The 20,664-nt window shown below is 45.3% G+C and overlaps 1 protein-coding gene across 1 annotated transcript; it reads left to right on the top strand.

Annotated features, from left to right (window-relative positions):
* The first annotated feature begins 2,779 nt into the window (after positions 1–2,779).
* On the top strand, positions 2,780–19,836 carry HAND1 (heart and neural crest derivatives expressed 1). Its single transcript, XM_078653674.1, has 2 exons — positions 2,780–3,620; positions 17,928–19,836. Exons 1-2 carry the CDS (start codon positions 3,135–3,137, stop codon positions 18,024–18,026), a joined length of 585 nt encoding a protein of 194 aa, XP_078509800.1. The 5' UTR covers positions 2,780–3,134; the 3' UTR covers positions 18,027–19,836.
* Positions 19,837–20,664: the final 828 nt, after the last annotated feature.

Here is a 20,664-nt window from a genome sequence, read left to right as displayed (position 1 = left end):
TGGTGCGAAACTGGACAAAGGACAGGGGAGTAACCTCCCCCTTGCCCTGACCCTCCTTAGGGAGGGACCCCTGAATCATCCCATCCCTTTCCTTAGGGTACTTAGGGGCTTAGCAGTGGGTGAGTCCCTAGATTCGACATTGGACAAGATTCATTTCAGACACCACTTCTTCTTCGACCATCTGGGCACTCTGGACTTCGCTCTGGGCATCCAGGCTATAACCGGGAAGATGACTGCTGCTTCTGATCTCCTCGCCCTGCTCTTATGCTGCAACGTCTGTGCCTGTGCACCGTACAGGAACCTTCCAAGGCCTGTGGGTATTCAAAAACACCTGCAGGAATCTTGTTTGAAGTGAAGAAGTCACTTCCCTGCATCTGCAGGTACAGCAACTAAGCTGACCGGTCTGCTGATTCTGGGCTCCCACGGACTCCAAAAGGCTCAGCAACACAGGTGGTGGTTCTTCACATCCCTCGAGGCCTGACCTGTCCTTTCACCAAGTTTGAGGCCAGTATCTCTTGTCAGAGCCGCAGAAACTGAATCCCTGTGCACCGCGTCGACTTGCAGTATGAAAGACTTGATGGTTACCTTCCACCAAGACCTTTGGGCTCCAAGTAGCCACAACCTCAAGCATCTCTAGTGACCAAGTTCTTCATCCTCACCGCAACACTTGCATCGTGGGCCTGCTTCTTTGGTGAGTTGCTCAAGCTAGGTTATGAAGAGCAGGGAAACCTTCCAGGTGTCTTTAATTACTCCATAGATCCCTACCCCAAGATGGAAGGGAGTGATTGTAACCAATGTACAAGGGGAGCTGCTTCCAGGAGACTGTGATTCTGCATAGTGAACACTCTCCACTTCAAGAGACACTTTCTGCTAAACAAAAAGATCACTGTAAGAAATTGGATTCATATCTACTGTTCCCCTTATTGATTTTTTGTCATTTTAGTGAAATTTTCTTTATTCAGTTTTACTCCATTTTTCTAACTTGGTTTAATATTTTTTCTGTTTTGTATTTTGATTTTATTACTGTTTTGGTACTGCATAGTTACTCTACACATCGCCCTAAGTTAAGGCCGGCTACTCTGTGCCGTAACCACCATAGGGTTTAGATTGTATTTATATAGGGTTGAGCTAAGGTTAATTTAATGGATTTGAGGGTTCAGTCTGACAAGAGTTGTGGTAATTCCTTGAGGTAGGTAGTCACCCACCCCAAATAATAATGCAGTTTCTCACCCAACGTTTATACCATCCCCATCTACAAGGCCTTTGCTGCTCCAACACTGTGTTTGGGGGCAGCCTTTCCATCTCAGACCCAGTTCCCAGCATCCTGGGCAGTGTGAAGGACCAGGCCCGAACTGGCCATAGCGGGCACCGGGCAATCCCCCGGTGCGCCGCACTGGTGGGGGCCGGTTTTGGGCCCCTAGTGGCCGTTTTTGTTACAGGGCCGTTTTTGCAGCATAATCAGCCCTGTACCAAAATCGCCCGAAAACCGGCCCTGGCAAAGAGCTCGGCGGCACCTCCAACCCCCCAGAGTGGGGAGGGGGGCCGGCCAAGCACTTTGCCAGGGCTGGTTGTGGTTCCCAGTCCGGCCCCGTGGAGGACAGGCAGGTCAGTTCTATTCTGCCAGGCCGCCATTGCAAACGTTGGACCTGGGGAAACGTCTGACATTATTAAATGTGAGTGTAAGAATGTGTTAGTGCACACCAGAGAAATGATGTATGGAAAGTGTATGGTTTTCAACAAACATTGCAGCGATTACGACCCAGGGTCATGATTTATGGCAAATACTGTTCTCTTAGAAACTGCCCTTGAGCTCATCATCCTGCTTGGGAACTCTGTTTAATTGAGGGTTGTAAAAATATACAAGAGGCTGAAAATAAAACAAATGTCTTCCCCGAGGCTCGTGGACACGCAGTGAAAGCACAAACATTTCAGCCACAAAGACCCCAAAGCACTGAGCCATGTGCCCGTTGCAAAGCAGACCCAGGCAAACACGAAGGCCACGCCAGGAAGCTTTAAGAGTGCGGCGCTGCCAAGGGGTGTCGGTCACAGTGACCAGGGGAAGCCCTAGTGGCGTGGGCCAGTCGAGGTCCGCAGTGAAGAGGCTCTTCTGGGAGAACCGAGGCGGACCAGCAAGTGCAGAGTTATTCAGACATTGCTGTAAACTGTATACACAGCGCTCTGCTCGCTGTTTACATGGGGCCCCCAGACATATACATCGAAGTGTTCTTCAAGCAAGTCGAAGAAATAAACAGAAACCACTTGTCCATAGCGGATCCGTTCTTAGCATAAGCACCGAGCCCACAGAATGCATCATTTTTATGGATTTTCTTTCGTTGCTTTTATTATTTTGGTAGGTTGCGCGAGATGTAAGTAACAGTGCCACATCATAACACTGTAAAGCGCTATGCAGACGAATTGAAAATAAAATGTAACAATCCCCGTCCGCGGTAATAGATGGTGTCCCAAAAGGCAACCCGTACCAGTGCCGGAGAACACCCTCACCTCCTCATCACCCAAACAAACAAAAAAAAAAAAAAAACGGCCACATTCCTACAGTCCTATCGGGCACGTGCCCTCTTCGGTGACACGGGCCCACGGAGGTGTGCCGCTATCTGAGGGTAGCAACATTCAGGAGAGCAAAGTAAACAGCTCGGAGGGGGGGCGCCCCTCCCCAGCCGACCTCTTCCCTGTCATGGCTCCCTCTCTCCATTGGCTGGGGCTGGAGCCTGACAGGCCTGCAGCCGGGCTATATAAGGTGGGAGCCGGGCCCTGAAGTGTTAAAGACTTTCCCCAGAGCCCCAGAGGTTGAGCCGAGCCGAGGAGGCGCCCCTCTGATCCTCCCCGCTTCACCCTCACACTTCATCGTCCTGACGCCTCTGTGAGCTCGGGCTGCGCTGGCTCCTGGCTTCAAGGCGCAGACCTCCGTGAGGTGTCCGAGGGGTCTGTGAGGAGGCGAAGGGGCATCGAGACGCAGGAGGCTGCGAGGAGTGGGAAGGCTGAAGCAGCAGCGGACTGCGGGGTCTTAAACACGCACCTTAGGGGTTGGAGGGGTGCCCGAGGGTGCCTCTGACAGGTATTGGGACAAGAGGGGACAGACACATCATCTTCGGCGACCTGTGGCTGACAAGAAGGCCATGAACCTAGTCGGAGGGTACCACCAGCCGCACCCCCACATGATGCACGACCCCTTTCTCTTCCCCCCCAGGTGCCCCCAGGACCGGCCCTACTTCCAGGGCTGGCTGCTCAACTCCGCGGACATGTCTCCTGAGTTCGCGAACCCACCGCCCTTCAGCCCGGAGTACGCGGTCCCGGGGCCCGACCAAGGGCCCGGCCGGCTGGAGACGCTGGCGGGGAGGCTGGGCAGGCGGAAGGGCGGGCCCGGCCCCCCGAAGAAGGAGCGTCGGAGGACGGAGAGCATCAACAGCGCCTTCGCGGAGCTCCGGGACTGCATCCCCAACGTGCCGGCCGACACCAAGCTCTCCAAGATCAAAACCCTGCGCCTGGCGACCAGCTACATCGGGTACCTGATGGAGGTGCTGGCCCGGGACAGCCAGCCCGAGGAGGCCGAGGCCTTCAAGGCCGAGCTCAAGAAGGGCGACAAGAAGAGGAGGGGGGAGACGGTAAGAACCCGGGGAGAGACCGTTATGAACCGGAGGGGGGGAAGAGGATGTGAGAGACCTATATAAAATAAACTAAGCGCGAGAGGAAAAAGGGGGGGGCGTGAGGACCTGTGGAGACACATTTAGGAAGTGGGGGTGAGAGAGAAGAAGAGGGGGAGTCAGTAAGTACATTAGGAGACCTGTATGGACCAGGGGAGGGGGAGACCTCTATGAAACAGGGGGGGGGGGGGAGCGAAGATGTGATGACTTACAGCAAAACCTTGAATTAAACAGGAATAAGGGGGAGACAGTTGGAGATGAGACGGCAAGGATCTGGCGAGAGGCCTGTAAGAACCAGGGGATGGGGGAAGGTAAGGAGAGAGTGGTAAGGACCTTGTTTGGGGGGCAGCTGTAGGAGCCAGGAATACAGCAATGACGCTAGCCCTGGGAAAGAGAGGTATGGACAAGGAAGGGGGGGGGGTAGGTACCTGAGGGGACAAATAGGTACCTGAGGGGAGAAATTTGGAGAGACGATAAGGACCTGTTACCCGAATACAATATCTCTAAAACATAAAAACATCGGAACTCACTGTAATAAAACCCCTATATTGTAAAATATCTAAAGAGCATGGCAAACTACACGAGGCAGAGCAACTAGCATTAATTAATCCATTTAGTAATAAAATGCAAGGGTGTATACTAACTGCTTTTATTTTTAAAATCACTAACTTGCAGAGTTGCCTGAAAACGGTTGATTCAAACCCCTACTCACTCTCCCACGAGCCGCACACCTTATATTGAAAATAAACACAACTCTTTACCCAGTTGGAAAATAGCCTTTATAAAAAAGATCTCGGGGTATATTCCTTTTACTTTTGTTCTCGGGGATGCTACGCGGCAGTATTCCATTTTATGGGACCGCGGGTTAATGTATCGGGTTACGTAAGTTAATTTCTGCTCATTAAAGTGCTGGGGCGCCCCGGCCCCCGGGGGCGACCTGCACCCGCCACTGGGCGAGTAAGACATTTTTAATAGTCAGTTCTCTCATTATCACTGATATTATCAATGGCCCGTCCGCAACCAGAGGGGCATCTGGAGCCGGCCGGGGCCGCAACCCGATTAGAGGCCTTCCCAGAAATAGATAATTCACTTATACACCCCTGCCCCTACCCCCTTCAGCGAGGCTGCTGCTGCTCCAGGGGCTACGTCACCCCATTTATAAAATCTAAAAAACGGCGAATTATGTTTCCGAATAGCGGGTCTTAAGTCTATAATTGTACATTTTGGAATTACACGAATTCTGCTGGAAACTCCACAATTAACGGCGCACAGAATCCTCCCTTTTACTAGCGCCGTGGTCTGTGCTCGTGCACCGCATCATTAGACTTTAAAAAGTCTGATTTTATGTGTTACGATCCTTTCCTAATTTGTAGCAAAAACGTGTGCGCCAGAACACACGGCGCTTCGGAAAGAATCCCGCGCAGCCCATTAAACGCTGCCGCCAGATAGCAAGGGCCGGTAATGAGGGCTTTCGAACAGAAATCTAGTTTCCTAGTTTCCTGGCATGCGCTCAGACCGCAAGGGACGGGCCTGCACACTTTTCTGTTCCAGTTTCTTTCCGACATTTTCGCCAAATTGTCCATGCGAAATAAGCAGTATTTCCGAAAGGTGTTTTTGTTTATTTAACTGAAGAATTGGAAACTTCAGGACCAATTTATTTATAATTGTACAATCCATCACACAAATCAATATGATTCGTATACCCACTTCTTAAGACATTTTTATTTCTCTGAAAGGGATTCCTCAGATGCACACTCGTAGAACTCTGCAGCGCGTTACATTAGAGCGTGTTTCGCCCTCCACATACTGTCTTGTAGTTTAGTTTCGCATTGTACTTCGCTACATTCCTGCAGGTACGTTCCCTCGGCTGAAGCTGTGCACTGAACATCTGATCTAAACAGACCTTCTCCGACCTCCAGGACGTTTCTTGCAGCTTCGAGTAGACGGAGCCCAATATCCATCAGACACAACTACATTTTCCGGGTCTGTCTCACGAGAAAAGCAGGGCCATCAATTTGCAGGGCTCTGGCTTGTGTCAGCCGCGGGGAAGCAGTTTTATTTGCACGGCCGTGCGGGCCTGTGGGCGCCGTCTGCAGGAGCCCACATAGGCAGCGGTTGTCTGAAGCCCCCACTGCAGGTTATAGAGTGACCTCGGGGCCTCCCCAGGACACATCTGCAAACACAGTATCCTTCCCAGAACCAGCAAGGTAAAGTGCAATATCACAGCGCCTAGCGCTCCGAAGGAACCGCGAGGGGAGCTGTATAGAATGAATGACGCAGTAAACAGCGAGGCCGTGTATACGAGCACTAAGGGCGACAGGGCCGTGAGTAACGTCCAGACTGCTGTACGTGGCGAATAAGTGCTTTTAAAGAGAGAGCCGACATAACAAAACGAATGCGACATGACATGGCCGCGACGCAAAATATACGGATATATCTTCAAACGGAGACTGCGTTTCAGCATTTGTAGTGAGTTATGGCGCAGTTCAAGGACTGCACCTAGTGGTGAGAGGTAGCCCAGTTTCTACTATTCTCGCATTGTACATTTGGAGATCTCACAAAGCCGTGTGACCTGGGACAGACTGATGTGTAGCCCAGCGACCATGTAAAAACTAAAGGCTTGGTTTAGAGTTTAGCCAATGATCTGCCTAGTTATAACTGCATTAGGATATCAGAGACTGTAATAAGACAGGCATGTTGCAAACAGAACACATAAACCCCCTGTAATATAAACTACCTAAATATGATCCAGCGACTGAAGCCGCACTAGTAAACATTAAATACATCTTTGCAAACAGCGCGCCCCTTATGTAAAACGTGTAATAGAAGCACCCGTCATGCACAGCGCTGCAGCTACATATGCACACTAAGTCTTTGAACTCTCAAAAGTAACTGACATACAAAGAAATTCAATTCAAATACTTCTGTAACGAAAGCAAGTACGAGCTGGCATCGCACCCTCTTCATCAAACAATGGCAAGGTGCATGCATGTTTACAGAAATAGAGTGGCAGTCTCATCGAACGTGGACCTATAGAGTATAGTATGGTGCTAAAATACAGTCAACGTTTGTAGACATCCGTGCAACTGACCATTGGTAAGAATGCATTATGCATACATCAGATGTTGCACGGATGTCTACAAACGTTGATATATATATATATATATATATATATATATATATATATATATATATATATATATATACACCCACCCACACACACACACACACTGTACATAAATATATATATATATGTCGACACAGCTGCATACCCACATACACGGTGCGTTTATTTAACAAAATGCAGTGATATAAGCCTGTAGGTCCTAGGGATCCGTAAATATGGACAAGACATCTCAGTCCCTGTGAAACATATGTTTCATCATGAATGACAGCCGTAGCCACCTCTCTACTGTCCATTGGTTAATCGACATTCTATCCAGAGATAAACACAATCTGTACATCCCAATTACAACCCGCGCCCACTCTCTGCTGCACCTACTGGAGAATAGCTTTAGCAATGTCTCCTTTCTATGGACACAATGTGTGTTTTTTATCAGTGCACCTGATAGAGTTTCCAAAATTCTACATTTTTAAATGAGAAATATAGCTTCTGAAATTTTCAATATAGCCAATCACACAGTATAGTCCACTATTTCACATATGTTTTGGTCTAAAAAAAGAAACACGTTTTTTAAAGAGCTGCCAAAGATATGCAAGCTATTCCTTTAAAGAAAAATCATGAGCTCTGTAGACCACTACAAACCTCCTCAACCTAGCTGTGCATTATGCCAGCTGAATACCTGAATGGCATACACCCATTCGAGAGGTAAATATACCGATAGATTTATACCTCAATGGTATACACCCATGGTGGAGGTAAATATATAGATTATACACCCATGGTGGAGGTACAGATATAAACATATACCTCAATGGCCTACCCCCATTCTGGAGGTAAATAAATAGATATATACCTCAATGGCGTATGCGTATTCTGGAGGTAAATAAATAGATAGCTATATACCTCAATGGGGCACGCGCATTCTGGAGATAAATAAATAAATAGATATATACATCAATGGCGTAGGCCCATGCTGGAGGTAAATAAATAGATAGATAAATACCTCAGTGGTGTACGTGCATTCTTGAAGTAAATATACAGATATATACCTCAATGGCGTAAGCCCATTCTGGCGGTAACTATATAGATAGATAATATACCTCAATGGCGTTCACCCATTCTGGAGGAAAATAAATAGATAAATAATATACCTCATGGCGTACCGCATTCTGGAGGTAAATAAATAGATAAGATATTATACAGGTAAATAAAAAGATAGATATATACCTCAATGGCGTACGTCCATTCTGGAGGAAAATAAATAGATAGATAATATACCTCAATGGCGTACGCCCATCTGGAGTTAAATATAGAGATATATACCTCAATGACGTACGCTCATTCTGAAGGTAACTATATAGATAGATAATATACCTCAATGGCGTACACCCATTCTGGAGGTAACTATATAGATAGATAATATACCTCAATGGCGTCACCCATTCTGGAGGTAACTATATAGATAGATAATATACCTCAATGGCGTACGCCCACTGGAGTTAAATAAATAGATAATATACCTCAATGGCGTACACCCATTCTGGAGGTAACTATATAGATAGATAATATACCTCAATGGCGTACACCCATTCTGGAGGTAACTATATAGATAGATAATATACCTCAATGGCGTACACCCATTCTGGAGGTAACTATATAGATAGATAATATACCTCAATGGCGTACACCCATTCTGGAGGTAACTATATAGATAGATAATATACCTCAATGGCGTACACCCATTCTGGAGGTAACTATATAGATAGATAATATACCTCAATGGCGTCACCCATTCTGGAGGTAACTATATAGATAGATAATATACCTCAATGGCGTACACCCATTCTGGAGGTAACTATATAGATAGATAATATACCTCAATGGCGTACACCCATTCTGGAGGTAACTATATAGATAGATAATATACCTCAATGGCGTACACCCATTCTGGAGGTAACTATATAGATTGATAATATACCTCAATGGCGTACACCCATTCTGGAGGTAACTATATAGATAGATAATATACCTCAATGGCGTACACGCATTCTGGAGGTGAATAAATAAATAGATATATACCTCGCTGGCATACGCCCATTCTGGAAGTAAATAAATAGATAGATAATATGCCTCAATGGCATACGCGCATTCTGGAGGTAAACAAATAGTTATTATACAGGTAAATAAAAAGATAAATATATACCTCAATGGCTTACGTCCATTCTGGAGGTTAATAAATAAATAGATAATATACCTCAAGGGCATATGAGCATTCTGGAGGTAAGTAAATAAATAAATAGATATATACCTCAATGGCATACGCACATTAAAAGGAAATAAATAGATAAAACACAGGTACATAAAAAGATAGGTATATGCCTCAATGGCGTACGTCCATACTGGAGGTAAATAAATAGATTAATAATATGCAGGTACATAAAAAGCTAGATATATACCTCAAGGGCCTACTCCCATTCTGGAGGTAAATAAATAGATAATATACAGGTAAATAAAAAGATAGATATATACCTCAATGGCGTACGTCCATTCTGGAGGTAAATAAATAGATAATATACAGGTAAATAAAAAGATAGATATATACCTCAATATCGTACGTCCATTCTGGAGGTAAATAGATAAATTGATAATATGCAGGTACATAAAAAGATAGATATATACACCTCAATGGCGTACGTCCATTCGTGAGGTAAATAGATATATATATAATTGCATGTCTTTTATCAATGAAGTCTTTATATCTTCATTCGCTCCTTGATCTTCAAGCTCTTTCTTCCACAATAGCAGTTTGACAAATATGAAATGGCCGCCTTTGACGGGAGGCTTGCGGTTTCCATACCATGCCATGCCGTCATATACCCTGGCACTAGCTCCAACAGGGCTTTCACTTAAGACAACAAAACGGAGACTAGGCAGGGCGCAATATGTGTTTGAAAGAGATGATGTCACATTCACAGAATAACGAGAAAATCGGTATGGGGCTCAAATTATTGCTGCTTTCTACGGACTAAAAGCAGCATAATATTTGTCTCAGTCTGACTCGCGCCCTTCACCAAGTGCTCGAAGTGCATTACAAAAAGTATAGGAAGTGTGATCCCGAGTGCCAGTGTTGAGATCAGTGAGCGTGGGGACACGGTCAAATGAGTGGATAAAAAGAACAAAAAACTCATACCTCTTTTGTTAGCCTTTAGATAACTGCTTATCTAATAACATGCACCTTAAGTGAGAAGCAAATGCAAGTTAAGCACTGGGAAGTGTCCTATTTTACGTATTTGAACCTCTCTCTGTTGGTTAATGAGATCACTGCAGATATCTGTGAGTGTAACCAGAGAGCCACAGAATGAGATCCTGGTTGGTGTAGTGGAAGATAGTGTTTTGAGTATTTTTAGTGCTACGAGGTCCCAGACTTTGACTGAAAGCACTGTGAATATATATTATTATTATACATTTGCATTACAGACAGTTTAATGTAGGCTGCCACAAAATGTGTAAAAACATTTAGGTTTAAGATTTTAAAAAGTGCTTCCAAAGTATAGATTATGGTAATACACAAAATGTATCTAGTGCAAGTATTTGTTATAACTGTCCATTAAAAGCATGCACTCCACAGCTCAGATGTTAACATCCTTGCAATATCTCCCCAAATAAATCTTTGTCATCAAGGAGCATCAAGTGACTCAATCAATTAAAGCCAATACCGACTTCCAAGCAGATTAGCCACATATACATTTATTTCAGGCAGCAGGCACTTCAGCAAGTAGGCTTGTTTCTTGTTTACATGTTTGCCCCTCCCTCCGCTTCACAGCACAGGAGACTCCCTCCCGAGTCCCTTCTAGTTCAGTTGAGGCATTCTCAACTGTCCTAGTTAAACACACATATATACAGCCACGGCCCGTGTAGGGCGTGCCACCAGGCGGTGACGTGGGGTGGGGGATTGTAAAATGCGGCAAACAGACGATTTCAGGTAAGTACCGGAGAGAAAAAAACCAAATTTTGTTGCGTGCGCTGCATCACAATTGGCGATGCAGCATGCAACCATTTTTTTTCCCGGTACTTACCTAAAATCATCAGTTTTCCGCATTTTACAACCCCCCCAACCCTACCCCTCCCCCGCCTCACGTCACCACCCGGTGGCACGCCCTACACGGGCCTTGGCTGCATATATATATATATATATATATATATATATATATATATATATATATATATATATATATATATATATATATACACATACACATAGACATAGATATATATAATTGAAAAACAAAGTTTAAACATTGCTTAAAAGTTAGGAAAACTTCACTTATTTTTTTCTATACAAACAAATCTTAAATTATACAAACTTTAGAAATTAGTTAGAGCTACGCACCACCTTCAATTTACTTGAAGTCGCACACCTCCGTACACAGTCTTGTCACCTCGCTTGCCACACTGCATTTAGTATAACTTCTCCCTTCATTTGTTATACGCTTGCATATTACATGACTTACATCATGCAAAATTATAGGATTCATAACACACGCATCTCAAAATACATCATTTCTGAGAACAGTGCATGTAAGGTAATGTAGTGTGGTGAGTGAGATGACAGGATTGCGTAAGAAGGTGCCTAATTTGTAGTAAATTGAAGTGGTGAATCATTTTGACATTTAAATTTTTAAAGTTTGTATAGTTTAAATTGGGTTTGTGTAGAAAGAATAAAAAAAGTTTTGCTAACTATAACTTATCTTTAACTTAATTTTTTCATGAAATATATATAAAATAACTTTTGTAAAGTCAGTCATTAGCCAATCACATAATGACTTGTCATCACTAGGTACCACAGTACTTTTGTGAAATACCGTGAAATTTCTACGACAACAGATATCACTAAAGTAAATGTGTTTTTTTTTGGCAGTTTTATATAGCGCGAACTTGACCCGAACCGAATCGGGTATCAGAGCGCTTTACATGAGCAGCAGTTATGTTACATGAGGGCACACATTCATTTTTTTGTTTTTTTTGTTAGGCACAGGGAAATTAAGTGATTTGCCCAGAATCACAGGATGTTTGGCGTCGTTACCGAGACTCGAACCCAGATCCCCAGGTCATGCTCACCCTACTTACCTGTACAACACAACATGATCATCTACATATCATAATCTTAATTCCTGCCAAATTTAATTGATATCTGTTCAGCCATTTTTGCACTACATGTGACTCAAACGTCTATAGAAAATGCATTGGTGTCAACATGCATTTTGGGCACCCCCTTTTTTTGACGAATCTCTGCTAAATTTGCATCATCCACCAATGTAGTAAAAGGAATAGGTCTGCAAAGTTTTGTGGCGATGTATCAAATAGGCACAATGTTTAATAGTGACCAAAATTCTGAGAAATTCATATCTTTGGCAACCCTAGCTTTAACTATTTCATATATATATATATGTATATATATATATATATATATATATATATATATATATAAGGGTTTATTTTACTATCTTGTCAAGAAACCAGGTGAAGACCCCATCTTTCATCGCCAATCTGACAATGCCTCATTACCAGTTTGCTCAGCTAATAAAGAAGTGGGAACTAACCAATTACACAGTGCAGGACAATCCCTTGATGGAAAAAAAATAATGTTTGATTAACTTTCTACTGCAAAAATATGCAGATATGTTTGGAGACATTCAGAAAATGTGCTGCTTTAAATTGGCTATGTTTTTGCACAAAATCCTGACCGGTGCCCCAGAGAGGCAGGGTAGAGCCAGCCTGTGCCACATCACTGTGGCTGGACACTTTCAGCCAGAATGCTGAGACCCAGGCCTGCTGTTATCTTCAATGCCCACCCACTGTCCAGAGACGCTGGAGCAGCAGCCATGCCTGCCTAGGAGAAGGGGTAGTGCCCAGACCCAGAGAGGTGTGAGCCGAGCAGTGTCAGCAAGAACAAGCAGGACTTCCAACAGGGTGAGCGCCCTGCAGTGACTACCTCAATGTTTATAGTCAGCAGTGCCATCTTTACCCAGAAGCATCAGGGTAGTGCCTGATAGCGGCCCAGAATGGTCTTCCTTCACTTCTTTCTCAGAGCACTAGGATTCCCGCTAGTGCCAGCTTCCACCAACAGTACCTTCTCAGTGCTAGATCAGATACCTTCAATTCAATTCAATTCCACTTTATTGTGGCTCAAAAAGCCATCAAATCGCATAAAAACATTTTCCAATATAAAACATAAATTGTTAACCATATAAATATAGTTGAGATACAATTCTACGGCTTATAAAACAACAGATTTGATATAATTAAAAAGACTTCTGGTTAGTGGGCACCCTGAAGGATGTGGGAAGGTAACAGTAGGGTCAAATATTAGGGTCCAAAACTGAGCGTAGGAAGTGCGGTATATCACTTTACTACATCAATCAGGGATGGATTTCCAGTTACCATGGAAATCTTTGCCCTAGATTTCCACACAGCCAGTAGATAACGTATTAGTGCAGAATTTAATAGCTTACTAAGATCAGTTCTTAGTATTCTTAGTGCAAATTTGTATTCTCTAGTGCCTAGTGACCGGCACAGCTGTGATATCCAGAAACACCTCCAACTCATAGAAATTCTCCAGTTGTGGTGAAATACACAACCATTATACTACCACCACATTCACTTCTCATGGCATCACAATGTACATCATCAGCATTAAAAGCAGAACAAAGAGTGACCTGTGGTCATGCCCTGATGAAACACAGAAAATGCATGGCCTGCCTGCTCCATACATACATAGAGGGCATCACATCCAGGGGCATAGGGCACGGCACACATATATGGAGTGGACACATAAGAACAGCCTGTCAACATGCCAATGAATACCACACATAGAGGTGTATGATGTACAGGGCATGGCCTGTCACCATGCAAGCTAACACTATGCACAGAGGTATATGACACACGGGGCATGGCCTGTCACCATGCAAGCTAGCACTGTGCACAGAGGTATATGACACACAGGGTATGGTCTGTCACCATGCAAGCTAGCACTGTGCACAGAGGTATATATGACACACGGGAATGGTCTGTCACCATGCAAGCTAACACTGTGCACAGAGGTATGTAGGACGCCTGGGGCATGGTCTGTCACCATGAAGGTAACACTATGCACAGAGGTATATATGTCACGCAGGGCATGGCATGGCCTGTCACCATGCTAATAAACACTATACACAGAGGTATATGGCACTCAGGGCATGGCCTGTCACCATGCTAGTGAACACTGTACAACGAGGTATATGACATACAGAGCATGTTCTGTGACCACACAAGCTAACACTATGCACAGAGGTATATGACACACAGGGCATGGTCGGTCACCATGCAAGCTAACACTGTGCACAGCGGTATATATGACACACGGGGCATGGCCTGTCACCATGCAAGCTAATACTATGCACAGAGGTATATATGTCGTCGTCGTCAAAATACTTTATTCGGTTCATAACAAAAACCACAAAAGTATACATGGGTCCAAAAGGGAAAGAACATTCAGATGCAATATGGTTAACAAGGATAACAACACATCAAATAAACAAAGAAATATAACACAAACATTGTGATCTAAATAACAATTTCATGAATAAATTTAAAAACCTGGACATTTCATCTCAATTTAAAAATTCAGAAATTGGTACTATATAAAAAAATATTATCTGAGACTAACTATGTTTTTCCTCAGTCTCATTACTATCTTTAAAAAAGTAGCAACATTAAAAATTTCCCACGTATTTGTCAACAGTTGGAGATATAATAGCGCAGGTTTCACTTGTTTAAACCCTTTATCCTTCAAAAGGGGTACAATAAATTTTGTCCGAATAACCTTAAAAAAGCCACAAAAGAACATGCAGTGGGCAGTGTCCATTATAGAAAAACCATCACAAGTGCATATTTTCAGATCTGTGGCCTTAGTCCAACTCGGGCAGCCTGAAATAAGTAGATGAATTTTATTTAATCTAAACTTAGTTAGCAAGTATCTGTGGTTTGCGTTGTTAACAATCTTCAGATATAACTCTAGGTCATTGTCTGATGTTACAATCAACTGGTGGATTCTCACAGTGGGCTTGTTCAATTCAAAGCCCTCTCTGTCCATCTCTCTACGCCGTTTGAAGGCTGATTTAACCCATTTTATATCCCCTTTAACCAGTTTAGATGGTTCCTCAAATATATATATGGCATGCAGGGCATGGCCTGTCACCATGCTAGTGACCACTATGACACAGATGGCATGGCCTGGCACCATGCTAGTGAATACTACACACAAGAGCATCTCCTGTCACCGTGCACTTCAAGCCTCTGGCCAATGATTATACATTCTCTACACTTGTGCTTGAAAAGGAAGTAGGCGGCACACACACGCTCTGGTTGTTGGCTCTGCCCTGTGCAAGTCCGGCATGGGCTGTATGTGTATTTAAATCACTGATAATCTAATGTCCGTTATGTTATCAAAGCCGCCATTTTCAATGTCATCTGCGATGTTCTTCTATTCACAAGCAGTGCACTAATAGTTTAACTTGCACAGCTAAACACAACAGCCACATTGCTGGGGCTTTTTGGTTTTGAATCATTATGTTAACGTCCCATCAACCAAAGTTGTTTCAGGAGGTTTCTACTTGTATAACATATGTTAATTTTTTTTTTTTTTAAAGAAACGTCACATAACAAATCTTCACTAAAATTGTCCTTTAATACTGCGTGCTTCAGCCGCTACCCACGGACGGATTCCTGGCAGAGAATGGCCGCGAGCGCCTGCTAAAGGGCACAGCCCGCCTTGTCCGGAGGGCAGGACGCCGCGCCACGGGCACAGCTGCCGCGGGGCATCTGATGTGTCCTGTGAGTGAGCAGAAGTGCACGGATCCTCTGCCCACGCCCGGGCCGTGCCCAGGCACTACTCCTAGAAGCCTCTTTATCGAAATAATAAAAGAAATGCCGGCGGACCACATTATGGTTTCTGGATAGCACATGTAGGAAAGCACGTCTAAAAGTGAGCATTATAGTTCACAACGGCGGCCGACACGTGCATGTACAGAATGGCACATTTTAAAGGACAGTTGATGTACAGAGTGGCACATTTTAAGGACAGTTTCACACTCTTGCATGTACCTACGCCCCCGAGCTTGCTTGTTTTTCTAGAGTCCTCAGCACGACCACGACACCGCATAAATTGTGGACGTAGCTTCTGGTCTAGACAGACAAACATATTTAGCTCTTTGCACCCAATCAAATGGTCAACTCAGGTATTGCTTGTTGTTCAACGTTCGGCTCGCACACTCTACTGCAAATATACATTTGTTTACAATCGTTGTCTTACGGAAAAACTTCTATGCAAGTTGAACTAATGTACATAAAACCAAAATTGGATCAAGAACAAGTTAAGTGTTGCAGTGTCCGTGAATAAAAATTCCCAAAACTGATTTTAATTAAAACTTAATTTGCATTCTGTATAGATGTTCCCAACAGATCTAGAGTTATTAGTGAGACTTTAAAAAAAGCATGTTTTAATAGAAAGTAAAACCATAAATTGCCAGCCCTATCAACGACTACGCCATATTTGTTTTTTTCGCTTCCTGACATCAATGTTAAAGTTATAAGTGTAGGAGAGAAAGACGAGATTGTTGTCGCATCATAAGTTTAACAAATACCATGAGAAAGATGCCAGTTTTATGAAGTTTTAAATATAAATTGTGTACGGGGAATCGAAAAAAATGAACGTGTTGAATAGTTGTAATGTACTTACAAATAGAAAGCGAGTTAGTAAAGCAATATCTGAAATTCAAATATGTACGGGAGTTTTACACTTAAAAAGCTAATGTAGGACCCATGTTGTCTAGTATTACCATTACTAAAACGGCGTTCGTGTTTTGTGTGCACACACGCAGCGGAGTATAATTGTGTTGCGAACGAGATGTGTACACCAGTGATGTTCTTGCCCATACATTATTTCTGCGCAACGCATTGATAATGCTCCACAGACACACACAAACGCTGTGCCGCGGGTAACCCATTGTTTTACCCCGGTGATGTCGTTGGTTGCACCCAATCTTCGCTGTGGCTCACGAGCCCTCCCCTCCCCCCCCCCCCCCCCATCCACCACACTGCGTGTAACAAGTCGTGTACCCAGGCCCAGAGATGTCCATGCACACATTTTTCTGTGATGTAGGTGGCGCCCCCCCCCTCTCACACACACACACACACACACTGGGCCGCGTGAAGCTACGCAGTCATGCCTAGAGTGTGGCTGGGCCCTCAGCGGACGCTGCCTGCGGGAAGGGGTGGGCGGGTTGAACACACTCGCTTCTGCACTAGTCCCTTGTTCTGAACTCGTTCTGTTGTTCCACTTTTCTTCTTTTATTCCCCGCCTCTCTCTCATACTGTGGGCTCCTTTCCTGCTGTTTTGTAAGCCTTGTTTCCCGTCGCTCCCGTGTGCGCCGCTCCGGAGTGTGCAGTCCAACTATCTTCTGCGCCCTGTAATGTGCACTCTAGTGTGTGCTGTACGGGCCTCTTTCGTGTGATCGGACTCACTCCCTCGCTTCCTCTCTCGGTGGGCCTCTCTCTTTCTCTCTCTCGGTGGGCCTCTCTCTCTCCCTTTCTCTCTCTCGGTGGGCCTCTCTCTCTCTCTCTCTGTGAGCCTCTCTCTCTCTCGGTAGGCATCTCTCTATCTCCGTTTCTCTCTCTCCCTTTCTGTCTCTCGGTGGGTCTCTCTGTCTCTCTCTCTCTCTCGGTGATCTTTGTCGGTGGGCCTCTCTACCTTTCTCTCAGTGGGTCTCTCTCTCTCTCGGCGGACCTCTCTCTCTCTCTCTCTCTCTCTCTCTTGGGCCTCTCTCTCTCTCTCTCTGTCTCTCTCTCTCTCTCTGTCTCTCTGTCTCTCTCTCTCTCTCTGTCTGTCTGTCTGTCTCTCTCTCTCTCTCTCTCTCTCTGTCTCTCTCTCTCTCTCTCTGTCTCTCTCTCTCTCTCTCTCTCTCTCTGTCTCTCTCTCTCTCTGTCTCTCTCTCTCTCTCTGTCTCTGTCTCTCTCTCTCTCTCTCTCTCTCTCTCTCTTTCTCTCCCTCCTTGGCCTCTCACATATCCATGCCTCTGCTCACGTTGGTTCTCTCTCCTCCACAGGGGGAAGTGTTCCCGGCCTCGCTGGGCCCAGGAGAGAAGAAGATGAAGGGGCGGACGGGCTGGCCGCAGCAGGTGTGGGCCCTGGAGCTGAACCCCTAGCGGCGCGCGCACTGACCAAGGACTGAGTGTGCGAGGAGAGCAGACTCCGTGCCCAGGCCGGGACTTCCTTTCACTGACCACTGAGTGTGCAATGCCCCCAGGACTCACAGGAGGGGAGTGCAAGACATGTGAAACAGGGGGAGAGGATGGCCAAGAACGGGCCACGGGAGTGTGTCTACTGCCCATCATCATGTCCTGCGTGGGAAACAAGGCCCCACGGACCCCAGCCGGGCAGCGCCGAGTCAGTCACAAAAAGGTTCTAAGCGGCGGACTGCACCTCTCGCGAGAGCTTTGTCATCCCTGGAGTACACGTCTATGAACCCGGAGAGAGAGGGTGGCCACAGAGTCCTGAGAGACGAGAGCGGTGTCCCGGGGCCCCAACGACAAGGGGAGTGCGTGAGGGGCGACAACAACAGGAGTAAAATGATCTGGTCAAACCAATCGGAACCACTGGTTATTACCGTAGGCGCATTCCATTCCATTAAATCATGTTAACTACGCCATATGCAGGTGAGGGAAAAGGCAGAACGAGGGAGACAGACTCCAGTTACACAGTCGCCAACCCCCACACACACACACCCTTCCCACAATGTGAATCCCTACAAGTGGGGAGCAGAAGAGGCCTCTGGACTCCACCATACACAGAAGACTAGGGGTGATCGGGCTGCCCCAGGGCTCCACTGTCTGGCCTTAATAAGGACAATCCGGCCAGGCCGGAATTACCAGGCCGGTGCCCTCAGAACAGGAACACACATCATTAGGCGCCTCTCAGAGGGACCACTCGAGTTCCTATGGCACCGGCCTCGAGGGATCCTGCCTGGGCACACCGTGCCAGCCCCACATGTCACCTGGGTATCGGATACTACCAGGGCTCTGCCCACTGACACATTCATTCACCCTTGCCATTCCATGGGCAACTTTCGAGCCCTTTCAAAGCTCTGCATGCACTGCAGAATTTTACCATGAATAAAAAGTTAACATGCTAGTTATTTTTGTGTTGATCAACATCTCCCAGAATTGGAATATTTTGCTGTAAAACTCAGTCATTCCTTTCCGGGATCCTGTAAAGTACTGTGCAGATGAGGTACAAAAACGCACAGATAAAGCGCCTTCCCGGTTGGGAAGGCAGGCGCTCTTCCCGTGGCTCCCCCAAAGGCACCTCTATGCATGCTTAGCTCCCCGTGTATCACACCTGACCAGTTTGGTACCTTTGACACCCCTAGTGTTTGACTGACAAACTCTGCCCCTTCCTTTATGTTTCACCCAAAAGAAAGAGAAAAGGAGGGCGCTGGTGGCAGGGAGATGGTAGAGTGAAGTGGATTCTGCCAGCTCCATTCATTTTCTCTTTTCTTTTTTTTCTTTTGCAAAAGCGAATGCACGCGGTAAAGCCCTGACCCGGAAACCTTGGAATGGGGGGGAACCAAAGCTGGGATGCGTGGGGTAGGGTGACTGGGACTCACCTCCTGCTGTACTATCTAACTACCTACCGGCCCCTCTCTCTCAGTGCCCCCGTCCCACCAACGTACTGTGTTGTGAGTCTGGTTCCAGTGTCCCTAACAGTGTTATTTCTGTTGATTGTTCTGCACTTCCCTGCCCATGGAGCAGAAAACCTTTATTTTTGTACATATTAAAAAGTGTTGTTTTTCTATGTTGTAAAAATATATATATTTAACTACCTAAATGTCCGAAATTACTGTATCAAGTTTTTTTCTCCTCTACCTCAAATGTATGACCACTTTCCTATCAGATCAAAGATTGCAAAGCCAAATATTTATTGGTTTTTTGACAGAAAATAAAGTTTTTATAGAAACATATCTGCTGATCTGTCTGTGTTTTATAAGCTTGTTGGTTTTTTAGGTCTCGCCTTTTCCATTCCGAAGGAATGGCAAATGGCGAGAATTCAAGTGCTCAAAATCCTCGTGAAACCACCGCTTTTTTCGTGCGGTTTTCTTCGAGTTCACGTGGCCACAGGCACGTGCTTTTGGCCCATAAACTTTCATGGCCATCTGTTCCCCAATGTCCCTCCCACCCTTCCTTTGATCTTGCCGCGAGTTCTTACAGGCTAATGGCCCTCCCCCTCCCCCAGCACAGAGCGCGCATCGCTTGTTTTTTTTAGAGCGCTGTGCTCTCACAAGCACTACTTCCTACTTGTCTTTTTTTTAACATTAAATAATGGCGGCCGCGCATCTTGTTGTTGCTTGTTAAGATGTAAACTTGCTGCGGGGATGTAACCTCTTGAGCTCAGGTCAAAGCCAATCGCTCAAACTTTCCTATTGCGAAAAGTTAAAAGTATGGGCATTGTAAATCACAAAACAAAAAAATAAAATGTCATTTAGAAAACCAATAGCTCAAACTTTCCTACTGCGAGACCTATTGGCAACGCCAGTGCTTGTGTTTCTCGGTTTCAGACTGTGTGTTGTACTAAGGAACACAGCCTGAGGGGCCAACTCGGGGTCAGGCGGTAGCAGGGCAGCTGCTAAAAGTGGTAGACCCCCACCTGCTCTACTTTGTCCCCCCACACACATATTTCAAGGGTGCGAGAAAGCAGCATCCCTGACTAGGAGCCTCCATTGGTTCTGCAGCGGAGAATGCTGTGCATGAGGCCTACATTAGCTGGCTGCCATGTCATTTTCAGCAG

This window comes from Lissotriton helveticus, chromosome 7 (assembly GCF_964261635.1).
Source record: "Lissotriton helveticus chromosome 7, aLisHel1.1, whole genome shotgun sequence".
Lineage (NCBI taxonomy): Eukaryota > Metazoa > Chordata > Amphibia > Caudata > Salamandridae > Lissotriton > Lissotriton helveticus.
The sequence above is the reverse complement of the archived record's forward strand: the minus strand, read 5'-3'. Positions and strand labels throughout refer to the sequence as shown.

Excerpts from the sequence above, each read along its gene's own strand:
- HAND1 (XM_078653674.1), top strand. The coding sequence starts at position 3,135 with ATGAACCTAGTCGGAGGGTACCACCAGCCGCACCCCCACATGATGCAC. Across the intron at positions 3,621-17,927 it reads AGAAGAGGAGGGGGGAGACG|GGGGAAGTGTTCCCGGCCTC; the intron begins GTAAGAACCCGG and ends TCTCCTCCACAG.